The sequence below is a fragment of the Coffea arabica genome, chromosome 6c (assembly GCF_036785885.1).
Source record: "Coffea arabica cultivar ET-39 chromosome 6c, Coffea Arabica ET-39 HiFi, whole genome shotgun sequence".
NCBI classification, from domain to species: Eukaryota; Viridiplantae; Streptophyta; class Magnoliopsida; order Gentianales; family Rubiaceae; genus Coffea; species Coffea arabica.
In genome coordinates, this window is record NC_092320.1 from 60,581,293 (window position 1) to 60,596,591 (window position 15,299).

Below are 15,299 nucleotides of genomic sequence, written 5' to 3' on the forward strand. Positions count from 1 at the left end.
AACGCAAGAAAGGGTAGCAGCGGAAACCCTACGACCCCTCTAATCCCCCGTGACTACGAACTTGTTGATATTATCTCAACCCGTAATCAAACGAATTAGCGAACATCAGGCAAGTGTAGAAGGTGCCACAATTCAAGTGTGGTTCTTGAATTGATAAGCCAAACAAGAACACGAGAGTAAAACTCTAAGTTGTTCAAGGGTTGCTCGAAAGCTATGGAGAAAATTCTCTCAAATATTTTATGATAAAAGTGTCTACCCTTTATTGATCTAATATGGTGCCTTATATAGGCTACAAGTGAAAACCCTAATCTAGTAAGAAAATGAACTAAGGGTGCAGTGGATATGGGCCCTAATAAGGGAGGCTTAACCCCCCGACGGGTTAGGCCTCATGTGGGCTTTCCTTCCTAGACAGCCCACTCTAGCAAATAATAATGAGTAAATTAGCAATCCTACCTTTGGCGATTCTACGTGCAATATGCACTTAACCAATTATTCAATCTAATCAACTAATGTGGAAATAACCAACTATGATGCTAAAATGGAAATTAGGGTTTGGCAAAAAAACCCTAATCCCCAGGTGTAGCTTCAATGCTCATTATCGGACCGCGACCACCTTCACTTGAGTGTATGAATCCTTCAAAGGACTTGTGTATGGCCTGAATAAGTACATTGAGTTGCTCACAAAATTTCTTTGCACGAGCCCTAGTAATGGGTCCACTTGGGGCGTGCACGTGATCCTCAACTCCTCGATTACTCGAGCCATTGTTGGCCTGCCCACGTACCATGATGCTATCATTCCCCTCCTCTTGAGAAGGATTTGCCCTCAAATCAAATGCATCATCTGCATCAAAAGGAGCTAAGTCAGAGACATTAAATGTAGCACTAACTCCATACTCACCAGGAAGGTCAAGTTTGTAGGCATTGTCATTGATGCGCTCCAACACCTGAAACGGTCCATCACCACGTGGGTGTAATTTATTTCTCCTTTGAACAGGGAATCGTTCCTTACGCATGTGCAACCACACCCAATCCCCGGGTTCGAAAATCAGCTTTTGGCGCCCTTTGTTGGCTTGCTTCACATATTGAGCAGTTCTCCTCTCAATGTTGGCCCTGACTTTCTCATGCAGTTGCTTAACAAACTCTGCACGTTTCTTACCATCCAAATGCACGCGCTCATTACTAGGTAATGACACTAGATCAAGTGGTGTTAGCGGATTAAAACCATAAACACACTCGAATGGAGAGAAGCCAGTAGTAGAATGGATAGCCCTATTATAAGCAAACTCAACATGAGGTAAACACTCTTCCCAAGATTTCAAGTTCTTTTTGATGATGGCACGCAACAAGGTACCTAATGTACGATTTACCACCTCGATTTGACCATCAGTTTGGGGGTGGCTAGCAGTAGAGAATAGCAATTTGGTGCCTAACTTAGACCAGAGTGTCTTCCAAAAATAGCTCAGGAATTTAACATCTCTATCAGATACAATGGTCCTAGGAATGCCATGCAATCTCACAATCTCTTTAAAGAACAAATTAGCAATATGAGATGCATCATCTGTTTTATGACAAGCAATGAAATATGCCATTTTAGAGAATCTATCAACAACCACATAAATGGAGTCATGGCCATACTTGGATCTAGGCAAACCAAGTATAAAATCCATAGAAATGTCAACCCATGGTGCACTAGAAATAGGTAACGGGGTGTAAAGGCCATACGGGTGTACCTTGGATTTAGCTTTCTTACAAGCTAAGCATCGCTCCACCACCCGTGCAACATCTCTCCTCATGTGCGGCCAATAGAAGTGCTCCTACAGCATGACAAGAGTCTTATCAATCCCAAAATGTCCCATAAGGCCACCCGAATGGGATTCTCGTATGGATCCATGTGAGATGCAAAGCCGATTGGCATAAAACAAGTAACCATCGGAAATGAAGAATTTACCTTGCCCAGTGTGTTTGCAAGAAAGGTAAAGTTCACCGAAATCACTATCTTGTGCATAGATGTCTTTAATAAGCTCAAACCTTAACAACTTAGCATCTAAGGAAGTGAGTAGAGAGTACCTTCGTGAGAGTGCATCCGCAACTACATTAGACTTACCAGTCTTGTATTTAATCACGTACAGAAAGGACTCCATGAATGCGATCCACCTTGCATGCTTTTTGCTCAAGGTGTGCTGGGCCTTAAGGTATTTAAGGGACTCATGATCAGTGTGTATCATGAATTCCTTAGGTCTTAAGTAGTGTTGCCAAACTTGTAGTGCTCGAATGAGGGCGTACAACTCTTTATCATAAGTTGAGTAGTTTTGTGCAGCCCCATTGAGTTTCTCACCAAAGTAGGCAATAGGTCTTCCTCCTTGGTTCAACACAGCTCCAACTCCAATACCTGAAGCATCACAATCAATTTCAAATGTCTTAGAAAAGTCAGGTAAAGCAAGTACAGGTGCATGTGTGAGTTTGTGCTTTAAAGCGCGAAAGGCTTGTTCTTGAGAATTTCCCCAATGGAAGTTCTCATTCTTCTTGATCAACTGGGTCAAGGGTGCAGCAATAGTGCTAAAGTCCCTCACGAATCTCCTATAAAAACCCGCAAGACCATAGAAGCTGCGAAAGTCACCCACAGACCTTGGTGTTGGCCACTCTTGAATAGCTTTCACCTTTTGATCATCCACCTTTATTCCCTGCGCACTTATAACAAACCCTAGGAACACAAGCTCGTTAGTGCAAAAATTGCACTTCTTGAGATTGGCATAGAGCTTCTCTCTTCGAAGTACATCCATAACAGCCCTAATATGCTCTAGGTGTTCATCATAAGATTTGCTATAAATTAAGATATCGTCAAAGTAAACTACCACAAATTTTCCTAAGAATGGATGCAGAACATGATTCATTAACCTCATGAAGGTACTATGTGCATTAGTTAGCCCAAAAGGCATCACTAACCACTCATACAAGCCATACTTAGTTTTGAAGGCAGTTTTCCATTCATCTCCCTCCTTAATCCTAATTTGATGGTACCCACTTTTGAGATCAATTTTGGTAAAGAACACAGCCCCATGTAACTCATCAAGCATGTTATCTAAGCGAGGTATAGGGTGGCGATACTTTACCGTGATGGGCATTTACGGCTCTACAATCAATGCACATTCTCCACGTACCATCTTTCTTGGGCACCAAAATGACTGGGACAACACACGGGCTTAAGCTCTCACGTGCCCATCCTTTGCCAAGCAAGTCGTCCACTTGCCTTTGAAACTCCTTAGTTTCCTCCGGATTGCTCTTGTAAGCTGGGCGATTTGGCAACGAAGCTCCAGGGATGAAGTCTATTTGGTGCTCAATGCCTCTAAGCGGTGGTAATCCACTTGGTATGTCATCAGGAAAGATATCAGCATATTCCTGCAAAAGAGACTTAACCTCAAGCGGTAAGTTAGTATCAAGGTCATGCACATTCTGAGCTACTTCTTTGCTAACAAGCATAAGAAGCGGTTGCTCATCCCTCATTAACTTCCTCACTTTCTTGGCTTTTATCAGGAGCATTTGTTTTCCCTCGGGTTTTACCTCACTTGCCAAGCTATCTAAAGCCTTTTTCCTCTCTTTTTTTGCCCCGGCTTTCTCATTTTCTTTCTTTTTTGCACTATACTTCTGAAACTCTTATTGCAATTTCAATTGGTCCTCATGCACTTGTTTTGGAGAAAGGGGAGCTAGGATGACTTTCTTACTATTGTACAAGAAACTATACTTGTTAGTCACACCATCAAAAGTTACCTGCCTGTCAAACTGCCACGGCCTACCTAGTATAATGTGACTAGCCTGCATAGGAACTACATCACATAATACTTCATTAGTATATTTATGAATTTGAAAGGATATAAGAACCTATTTGGTTACTCGAACCTCCCCAGAATTGTTGAGCCATTGGAGTTTGTAGGGTCGCGGGTGATCCCTCGTAGGCAGCTTCAAGTTGTCCACCATGAGTGAACTAGCCACATTTGTACAGCTCCCACTATCAATAATCACACTACAAAGTGCTTGGTTGACGAAGCACCTAGTGTAGAAGATGTTCTCCCGTTGAAGCTCGTCCTCCTTAACACGTGCCGTCAATGCTCTCCTTGCAACCAAGGCGGTCCCAAAGTGACCCTCGGGTGCACTAAACTCCTCTTCATTTGGTGACTCACCATCACTACCTCCTTCAAGGGGTGGTATGCCTTCGTACTCGCCTTCGTCCTCACTCACGATCTCGCCATTTTGCATCATAATCATAGTCCTTTGATTGGGACATTGACTAGCAATATGGCCTCTACCTTGACATTTGAAGCATCGAGTATCACGAGCCCTAGTTTGTGCCCTAGGCTCCTCGAATTTTGGAGTAGAAGAGGGCGGCTTACTAAAACTAGGGTTGCCCACCTTACCTCCCTCGAATCTCGGCTTTGGAGTATGAGCATTTGGTGAAGGCCGAGGATCATTCCTTGGTTGGAATGGGTGGTTGGTGGAGTAGGTGGTTTTGCCGAAATTCGATCGAGTGGTACCCCTCCTCTTGAGCCTTTGCTCGACCTTAATAGCCTTGTCTACAAGCTCATGCAACTCCATATAATGTTGAAGTTCCACTCGTTCAGCAATATCGGGTCGTAACCCGCTCAAGAATCTCGCCATGGTGGCTTCAGGATCCTCCTGTACATCCGCTCTAAGCATTAGGATCTCCATCTCCTTGTGGTACTCATCCACACTCCGGTTGCCCTGGACCAAGGTTTGTAATCGATGGTACAAATCCCTAGTGTAATGTCCAGGTACAAAGCGGGTGCGCATCATGGCTCGAAGCTCGGGCCATGGAACGAGCTCAGGTAGACCATTTCTCCTTCTAGACTTCTTGATTTGGTCCCACCAAACCATAGCGTACTCAGTAAATTCCATAGTGGCCAATTGCACCTTTTGCACCTCGGTGTAGTTTTGGCAAGAAAAGACCATTTCGATCTTGGATAACCATTCGAGAAAGGCCTCGGGATCAGACCGTCCTTTGAACTCAGGGATTTGCATCTTGATTCCCTTGAATACATCGGCAGGTCCAGTCTGGTTCCTTTGCCTTGGTCGAACTCGAGGTTCCTCATCATCTTCATCATTATTGGAACCATCGGACGACTCCACGTCTCTTCGCCTTCGTGTGGACTTAGAAGTTTTTGGTGTTCCAGACGCTCGGAGTTGTAGCAACTCATCTTGAATGGGTTCTAGCATGCGTTGGAAACGCCTCTCCATCTGCTCCATCATCTGTTCAAAGTCCATGGGACGGGATACTCCTTCGTTGCTACTAGACATGAAGTCTCAAGTGTGCCTGCAAGGGTTAGTAGCAAAGAAAGGGAAAAAGGAGAAAGAAACGTTTGTCTCCCTTTTTTTTTTCCCTCACTTCACTCCCTAAGTGTATACTCTCACACTCGTGTATGGTCACTTAGATCACTCTAATGAGCTCACCAAAATTTCTCACAGCCCCTTGCAAACCCTGAAGAAAGTAGAATTCCTCAAGTGCTCAAGTGTAGCTCAAAAAATCAAGTTCACGCTAGAATTTGAGGTTCGTAAGAGTGGAGATTTTCTTGGAAAACAAAATTAGGACACTAAGGATGGAGTGGTAGAATATATTCACGAATAAAAACTGAAAAAGGAATTGACACAAAAGCTGAAAAAAATTAAGAACGACACTAAAAAAAAAAAAAAAAACTCTAACCGACAAGGAAAGTGGTCCTTTTGCTTTGCTGGAAATATTTTTTTTTTGGGTCGTTTGCTAAAATATAGCAGGTGATGCAGCTACAAGATAGGCAGGAATTTAGGCACTTTGCAACTATAAAATAGGGAACAAGATGCGGCTAAAAGTTAGCCTATCAGTTTTGGAAGTCTTTGGCTTTTAGAAATCTTTCGGGTTTTGGAGACTAGGAAGCTGCCTTTTCTTTTTCTTGCTTGGTGTTACCCGATTCCCCTTACTTGGTTGCGGAACAAGATGGACAGTTTATTTTGTTCCTTTCAAGATCAAATTGGCTGCTGCAACAATTTTTTTTTTATACAGCCAAAAGATGAACTATGGGTTCGGCTCAAACACACAAATTTCCAGGTTTGGTTGCAGCTTTGGTGCGGCCTGTTTTGGTGATTTTAATGTTGGGCAGGTTGTGATTCTTGGTTCCCAACAATTAGAGCTCAAAGTTCAGGTATGTTTCAATGTCACGCACAAGAAAATTTCAAGAATTCAAGATCAAACCACAATTTCCAGCAAATAACTTCAAGAATATCAAGGCTAATTTCCAGATTTCAAGAATATCCAGAATCCCTTCAAGATCTTCGTGAAACCAGCAAATTTGACGCAAGAATTTCAAGAACAAGGTACCAATATTTTCCTAGATGATAAGCAACTGAAGAAAAATGACATGAACAGATTTGGAAACAAAAAAACTCAACAAGAAAGAACGAACAGATTTGGAAACTACCAAAACTCAGCAAGAAGGAATGAACAGATTTCTTCTTCTTCTCTTTTTGTTTTTTTTTTCTTTAAACCCAAATGATGTAACTACCAAACAAATAGCCTAAGAATAACGCAAATAATTCCCAGAATTTCCAGAAATTAAAACGGCATAAGAAAGACACCAAAACACTGACAAGCAGAATTTTTTTTTTTACAAAGAATAAGACTAGTGGCTGGTTCTATATGTATATATATATATATACTTGTTTTCTGAGTAGGGCCCAATCACAGCAATGGACAGCGAGTCTGAGCAACAATAGACAACAACTAGGCACAAAACGTGGTGATACAACCTGAAAACTAACGCAAGACACGATGTACACCAACTGGAAATTGCGGACAGCAACGGGGAGACAAGGAAAAAGGATTAGCTACTGATCTTTTTTTTTTTTTTGACTCAGGTTGGGACTTTACTGCCGACAACAACAAGATGTTGAACAAGGGACAGGCACAACAATTAAGAGACAATTCGGTCAGATTGGGCCATGCAAGGGATAATGTTAAGTGCAGCAAGACCGAAATCTGAATGACTCAATGCTTTGTTGTGCGTCTTTGGCACAATTATCAACACTGACCGACACCTCAATTTGCTGGACATAGACGGTGGAAACAATCAGCAATACATGACCAGATTGTAACACACAAGACTCAATAGAAACAGCAATAAGGACGCGATACTAAGAACAGACTCCAAACACGGCGACCAGAATTTGATAACAAGGAAACTTGCGGACAGATTGGAGGTGCGAACAGAATTTAACTAACGAGACAGATACGGAAGGTACGAATTAAGACACAAAAGAGGGATAAACGATGTTACCAACAAGCTAGCTCTGATACCAGCTGATACGAATCTTGTTGGTGAGAAGATTCGCGACCCAAGATCACTTGTTGGATTTGACTTCGAACGCAAGAAAGGGTAGCAGCGGAAACCCTACGACCCCTCTAATCCCCGTGACTACGAACTTGTTGATATTATCTCAACCCGTAATCAAACGAATTAGCGAACCTCAGGCAAGTGTAGAAGGCGCCACAATTCAAGTGTGGTTCTTGAATTGATAAGCCAAACAAGAACACGAGAGTAAAACTCTAAGTTGTTCAAGGGTTGCTCGAAAGCTATGGAGAAAATTCTCTCAAATATTTTATGATAAAAGTGTCTACCCTTTATTGATGTAATATGGTGCCTTATATAGGCTACAAGTGAAAACCCTAATCTAGTAAGAAAATGGACTAAGGGTGCAGTGGATATGGGCCCTAATAAGGGAGGCTTAACCCCCCGACGGGTTGGGCCTCATGTGGGCTTTCCTTCCTAGACAGCCCACTCTAGCAAATAATAATGAGTAAATTAGCAATCCTACCTTTGGCGATTCTACGTGCAATATGCACTTAGCCAATTATTCAATCTAATCAACTAATGTGAAAATAACCAACTATGATGCTAAAATGGAAATTAGGGTTCGGCAAAAAAACCCTAATCCTCAGGTGTAGCTTCAATGCTCATTATCGGACCGCGACCACCTTCACTTGAGTGTATGAATCCTTCAAAGGACTTGTGTATGGCCTGAATAAGTACATTGAGTTGCTCACGAAGTTTCTTTACGCGAGCCCTAGTAATGGGTCCACTTGGGACGTGCACGTGATCCTCAGCTCCTCGATTACTCGAGCCATTGTTGGCCTGCCCACGTACCACGATGCTATCAAAAGGGCTAACCCCTCGTCCCGTCTGGTATCAGAGCTTGAAGATGAGTTAAGGGGCTCTGATACCAGATGGGACGAGGGGTTAGCCCTTTAAACCAGGAAAATAAATAACAATTAAGAGTAGGAAAGCACAAGAGTTAGGAAGTGGGTCGCAGTTGGATTGCCACTAGTTAGGATAGGCGGTTGAACCAGCCATGTGTTAACAGAACATAAATGGAATGTAAAATCAAAATATGAAGTTAGTAAGTTAGATCAGGCGGTATAATAATTTAATTCGTTACAAACTTATAATAACAATATTATTAGTTATATGTATTATATAATATATATATTAGTATATGTAATATAATGATATTATCAATTATACTAATAATTATACGTCTCTACTAATAGAAATTATTATTAGTTATACTAAATTTACTAATACAGTTATACTAAACTCCTAATTACACTTAAGGCAATAACATTTTTTTCTCAAAAAAGAAAACACAATAATGACTTAGTGATTATATTTGTGTCAAAATGAAAACTTAACTACTTTAGTTGTATTTGTTTCATCATGTTAAATTGTATTCAAATAGTTTTTATTTGATTATATTTATAAGTTTCAATTGTAAAATTACAATGGATAATAACTTGGTGATTTGTTAATATTTTATTATTTGATTATTTACTAAAATTTGATTATAATAAAATCATATGACAAATTTTTATTAGCTCCGTTGGAGCACCCGCAGTGGAAGAATGGCTTGGTGCGGGGAGCGAGGGGAGGGGGACAAGGCCGGGGGGGGAATTAGTGGACAGCGGAGCAAGGGGCGGGGAAGGGGTCCCCTATCCAACCCCACCCCATTGTCATTCTTACTAGTAAAAAAGTATGGGGTATTATGCGGATGAATGTAAAAATCACAGAAGGTAAAATGGATATTTATACAAACTATTAGGGGTTATATGGAGATTACAATTTTTCACATGTGCTGTTAAAGTGCATTAGGTAAAAACACCGCAACTAATTGTGCATTTCGTCCATTTTATACTTTACATAAAACTATATGAGGATTATGTAACTATTTTAAAACCTTAAAGGGATAATCTACATTATATAAAACTATAGGAGATTATAAATAATTTATGCTAAGTTAAAACTTAATCATTTTTGGGCAACTTATATACAACCTTCTTCTTATGTCGTTTATTTCCAAGTCTTATAACCCTAGCCCCACTCTCATCTTTCCCTCCTCAGTTCTCCCATAACTAGTTGCTCACTTGCTCCTTGTCGGCCTCCCCCTCGAGCCGCTTTTTCCCTCCTCTCCCTCCTCCTAACATTCTATTTTTCCACTTGCATTCTCTCCGATGCCAGGTTTTCCCCAAATTATCTCATCTTCAGCCCCTTTGTTGCCACTGCAACTGCAGTCACGAGCACCCGATGGCCGACAATACTTACGTGGCCCCCTAAACTCGCTGGTCACCGTCGCCTTCTTTGCGGCTTACAGGTTACATGATTAATCATAATCAATAGAAAATGATTTAAAAAAAATCTCGCTTTTCCTAATTAGAGTTGGGCCTCTCGATCTCCTAAGTTATATAAAAATATTACTACTTCTTCAATGAAAATTTTCAGTACTTGATAACCTTTTTCACTTTCGCAGCTCTCTCCTCCTCTGCCCCGGAGTCCCACCTCTAGTATGATGATCAGGCTCCCTTCTCAGCCTTCTGCCCAACTTAATCCCTCTGCCAATGCAGGTCTAATTGCTTCTTTTCCCTTTTTGCTTTTTTGAGCTTTCAATTTTATTTTAGGTACAATATTAGTTCTAACGACAATGGTGATTTATGTAATTAAATAATCTCTCATTTTATTTTTGGTTGGCTAGCATTTGATAAGCGTTCTCCTTTGTTAAGGGCTCTATCGGACTCTGCCTCAGACTTTGGCTATGGTTAGTTTGGATTACAATACTTTATGCACTAACTATCTTGCGAATCAGTGACTTGGTTTTATTTTGATTGTCTTGAGGTCTTTCAGTGGACATGGAGAAAGCCAAGCTACAACATGATTATGAAATAGCAAACAACAATGTTTCTGAGCTTTCATATCAATCTTTTGCCTATGGCGTGAAGCATTTTTCCTTACATGTGCTAGGTGTTGTGGTAATGAATTTTTCGTAGCTTTTTTTTTTTGGGGTCTAATTGAAACTAACTTCTTAGTTTTTATTTTGTTACTAAAGGTTGGGATTAGAGTCGTAGCGAAGCTAATCGAGTTGTTTAGAGAATCTCGACTTGAACTTCTTACATCATTTTGGTTCTTGATCACTACGATGTTTTTCACCACTGCAATGGTATAGATCGATGTTTTTCTACAAAAATTACATTGGATAAAATCAGATATCAGCATATTATTTACTCTTTTTTTTCTTTTTTTTTTAAATTTTTTGTTGGATTGGTTTCTTGGTCAATGCTTTGATCGAGTCAAGCTTTCCACGGTACAGATTGGAAGAAGCAATTCAGGACCTTAAGCTTGCTAAATTTAAATTGGATCAGCATAATGTAGAGCAATTAGTAAAAGCTTCTTAGAAGATGTCCAAATGACGGAATGCTTTAGTAAAAGCTTCTTCTTTTTTTTTTAGTTTTTGAGTTTGGTTATATTTGTTTTAAAGATGGTAAATGATATGGCTTGCTAACTATGACTCTTATGTGGGAAAAGAAAAAAAAACTATGTCTCTTATGATACTCCCTCTATCCCATTTTAATAGTTTTGTTTTCTTTTTTTCATCCATCTCAAATTATAGTCCACTTTTGAATTAAAAATTATAGTAACTCATCAAATAGGGTTAATCACAAAAACTCCCCTTAAGGTTTAACCAGATTTTGCACTTTATCCTCTAACATTATTTTTCTCACTTTATTTCCTAAGCCATTAGTCAAGTCTAACCTTGTCTAACAAAATTGTCAAAAAGATATTTATAGTTAACTCCAATATATCCGGCTAATTACTTAGAATATTGTCAAAAAAAAAAAAGAAAAATCGGACACTTACGGATCTGACAAGGGTCTGGTATCAAACTATTGACCTGATACAATTTTTTTTCTTAAAAAAGGTCACTCAGCCCGGCATTTTTTTTTTTTTTGAAAAATCGACTGTCAGCCTGGCAGCCAGTTTGTCAGTGCCACCTGCAAAAAGTAAAAAAAAAAAAAAAAAAAGCCTGTCTTAGCAATTAATCAGCACTGCAATTGTTCTTGATAATGTTCCGTCTATGTCTTAATTCACTAGTCATGCCTGGGAAGTTTTGGTGAAACCGTTGAATAGTTTCAGCTGCTGAACTGCAATGGTGTTGTCCTGTATCAATATTTTCTCCGCATGTGCGGCATTTACTGGGATCCTTCGTTCCCGTCCTTCGCTTCAGGGCCTCACCCTCGAATGGACTAGATAAGGTGATGACTGGAGATGCCTCTTCTGATGGTTATTGGTAATTGGGGATTACCTCATCCATTGAAGATGATTGTTGTGATGATTTAGAGCCCGTAAGCATTAGTATTGCAGCTTATCATATTCTAGATAAGCATACAACTAGTAGATCGAGCAGATGATTGGGGCTAAAATTGTGGTGTTGAGGACTCAGACGATGAATGGACTCCTCAGCCTCCTCCACCCAGCACTCCATACCTGCCTCTGACCCCTCGCACGACCCTTCCTCCTCTGGGAGGAGGGCTCGTCTTGGGAGACAAAGAGACGTCCATATCTCTGACCCTGCACATTTTGGGGGTAATTTGGACTTCACCAGGCAGCCGACAAGCGGCGATATGCTGCTGCTTGTGAACGGAGGATAATTCCTTGTCGTTATCGGGATGCCGCCACCTTGGGCCTTCTAAATATTTGAGTTGGTTTTGACCAGTTGATTGAGGCCATTGGGTGGCTTCCCTATTCTCGTATTACTGACCGCTCGGCCTTTGTTGAATTAGTTAGGGAGTTCTGTGCTACATTTGAGTTCGACCTTCTCACTGGTTACACAGTTTCTACCCCTAATGTCATCCACTTTCATTTAATGGGTCATGAGTTCCACCATTCCATTACTGACTTCAATCTTGCCCTTGGTTTTATTGATCCAGCCTATGCCGAGTCTCGCGAGTATGCCAAGAGTGCATGTGACTATGTCCAGCCTTTTTTCTCCCGCTATCGCCATATTTGGGAGGAGATGTCCGTGGACAGGGATAATTATGACCCTCGTTTATCTAAAGGTTCTTATCTGAAGGACCCAGCATCTTGCTATATCCACCGTTTCTTGGCTTATAGTTTCTCGAGTAGGCGAGACAGTTCGGGCATTCTGTCTAAGCCCGAATTTTTCTTTATATGGTGTATGCATAACAATATTAAGGTTAACCTTGGGTGCTGGCTTGCTTCTCAGTTCAAGTCTATTTTGCCTAAAAAGAAGTGCCCCTTGATTCTTGGGTCGTACATTACTCACTTGGCTATTAATTTGCATGTACTTGATATTTGTAACTATGATTTGCATATAGCCTGTCACATGGAGCCCTTGGACATTCCGTGCTTGGAGAAAATGGGTTTGGTTCGGGAGGGCGATGATGGATGGGAAGTTGTTCCCCCGGGTTCGCTACGCGCTCCTCCTCGGTCATCTTTTGCCCGAGCCTCCACTGGTGGTGGTGATCCTGGCCCGTCGACCTCCGCTCCACCTCCTCCCACCCCAACGGCCAACGATTGGCTCCAACTCCGGAACACAGTTGAGAGACTGGAGACTCGCGTGACCCACATTGGCATTAACTTGCATAGCATGGCGTAGAATCTGGCAACATTTATGCAACATGCGGGAATTGCTCCTTAGTTCGCGCCCGATCCACTCCTGTTTTGACGACTTCAGGGAAGTACCGTTGCCCTTCTCCTCTCTTTTTGCTATTACATCATCACATTGAGGGCAATGTGTGACTTAGGTGTGGGGGGTCAGTTTGGGTGTTGTTCCTTTGTTTTTTTTTTTTTTGGTGTCTTTCCTTTGCTGTTATCTTGGTGAATATTTTGACAGCTCACTCTTCTATTGCTAGTTGTAGTTTATTCTATGAATTTAGTTTCGGTGGCTAGCAAGAGCATATTGTCCTGGTGAATATTTTGAATTTAATGACTTGGTGCAATTTATGGCTAACTTGTTTAGGCAATGTAAATATCTTGCTGGCACTGTTGTGTGGATTGGTCCCCTGTTGACCTTGGTCCTCAATGTTTAGGAGATGACGTGGGCCATGATCTTTAAGTGTTTGCTATTTTGGTACTTTATTGAGAATAACATTGGCTATACTCCGCTAGTGTCGTCACCTAGTAACCGGGAGTCTTCACTACAAGTGTCGACTCTTGCGTCAAAAAGTGACGATATCTATGAGTAAATAGTCCTAGAGCTATGAAAAGTTGAGTAATTGGGCTCTTTCATCTAAAAATGTCAGAATTCACGTCAAAAGGCTTGAATGGCTTAGGACTAAGCATTATTCGTTCAATCAAAAAAAAAAGAAAAAAAAAAGAAAAAAAAGAAGAAAAAAAGATCAAATGTGGAAAATATGTAAGTCTATGATCATGTTGGCCCGCCGATCCTTGGTTCTCAATGTTGAGATTTTGTTTGCCTGTTAACTTAATTGCTGACTATTACTAATTACACTACAAGAAATTTGGTCATCAGTGACAACAATATGTCATCACAAGACATAGAAATGTTGTCACTAATGACTTTTATTAACGACTTTTGAGTCATCACAGAGTCGTCACTATATCTCCGTCGATAAAAGTATATAGTGGCAACACAAAAAATCGTCAGTGAATGGTTGTCATTAGTGACAACAGTATGAAAGCGTTTTATTGACGACTTAGCATGTTGTCAGAGATGTATTGATCAAGGTTGTCACTGAAAAGTGTCAGAAGTTGTCACTTATATGATATACTTATTGACAACATTTCTTGTCACAATTGAAGTTTTGAGTTAGTGACAAGCTTTGTTGTCACAAAGAGTTTTTTATTCTTGTTATGCAACAGCTCTTTTTTGTCATTAGTGATCTTTAACATTGTCAGCTCCATTTCAATAAACTCACAATTTAGCATGGTAAATTATTTATCTAGAATAAATAGAAAGAAGTAATCTAAACAATCGATAATCAAAAGCAGTTGTTGCATTAGGCTACATGCCAATATAGCATATTCAGTACTCAAATGTCATATTGAGGTGCACATTACCCAACAAAGGTCTATAAAAGTAACATTGTGCCCAAATATCACATATTCATAAGGTACGTTTACAAAAGGAATTAAGTTCAAGAAACCAAAGAACATCCAAGCGAACCCTTGCATGAGAAATTGCGACTTTGTCTTCAACGTCCTTCAGTCATTGCTATAGACAGCTCCCAAAATTTTGTTTAAATAGCATTTATCTGTAATAAAGTAGTAAAACAAGTAGATAAGGGGAGGATTAAAACACTGAAGGAGAAGTAACAATACTTAGGTTGCTTAGCTAAAATATGCAATCCAATAAGAACCTCAATAATTAAAGTTGTACATTCAGAATCAACCCCAAATAAAACCAAAATCAGCCCCAGAAAATCAAAATCAGCCCCGAACTATTGCACAAAATCAGCTCAAGAAATAAGTACTGCTATTAAACTTCAGCTTCAAAGGAATAATATATCAAGTTGATAATGCAACAAGCACTGGTATAAGTACTTCTATGAACAATATAACCAATTGATAAGACTACAAGCACAACACTAAAGGAAAAGCAACTTTGATTCGCTTGCTTAGCTAAACATTCAAATAAACTAAACTGAACTAAACCAAAACAATCCAAAGTAATGCATAGCAAAGGATACAACGTGTCCAGTATGATAACCAAAGTAATGTGAATCACGATACAAGATGTCGAGCTATCCATTCATATAGGAGAAACTGAGGCAATGTGTACCTCATTTATATAAGAGAAACTGATGCAATGGGTATCGTGAGAAAGATGTCTATGGGTTGCTCAATCTTTACAACCCATTTCTCCAAACCACTAGAGGATGAATACATGGAGTGGTATTGCATAAACAATATTAACATTATCAAAATCCATATACCCAAATTACTCAAATCACA

The 15,299-nt window shown here is 40.3% G+C and overlaps 1 protein-coding gene and 1 long non-coding RNA gene across 2 annotated transcripts; both read right to left on the reverse strand.

The window, feature by feature from the left end:
• Positions 1 to 1,814: 1,814 nt before the first annotated feature.
• LOC140008880 (uncharacterized) lies at positions 1,815 to 5,274 on the reverse strand. Its single transcript, XM_072053784.1, has 4 exons — positions 3,895 to 5,274; positions 3,766 to 3,810; positions 3,111 to 3,642; positions 1,815 to 2,863 (listed from the first exon to the last, which is right to left on the reverse strand). Exons 1-4 carry the CDS (start codon positions 5,272 to 5,274, stop codon positions 1,815 to 1,817), a joined length of 3,006 nt encoding a protein of 1,001 aa, XP_071909885.1.
• Positions 5,275 to 14,419: 9,145 nt separating this feature from the next.
• LOC140008152 (uncharacterized) lies at positions 14,420 to 15,239 on the reverse strand. Its single transcript, XR_011815554.1, has 2 exons — positions 15,127 to 15,239; positions 14,420 to 14,599 (listed from the first exon to the last, which is right to left on the reverse strand). It is a non-coding gene; the product is annotated as an uncharacterized lncRNA (long non-coding RNA).
• Positions 15,240 to 15,299: the final 60 nt, after the last annotated feature.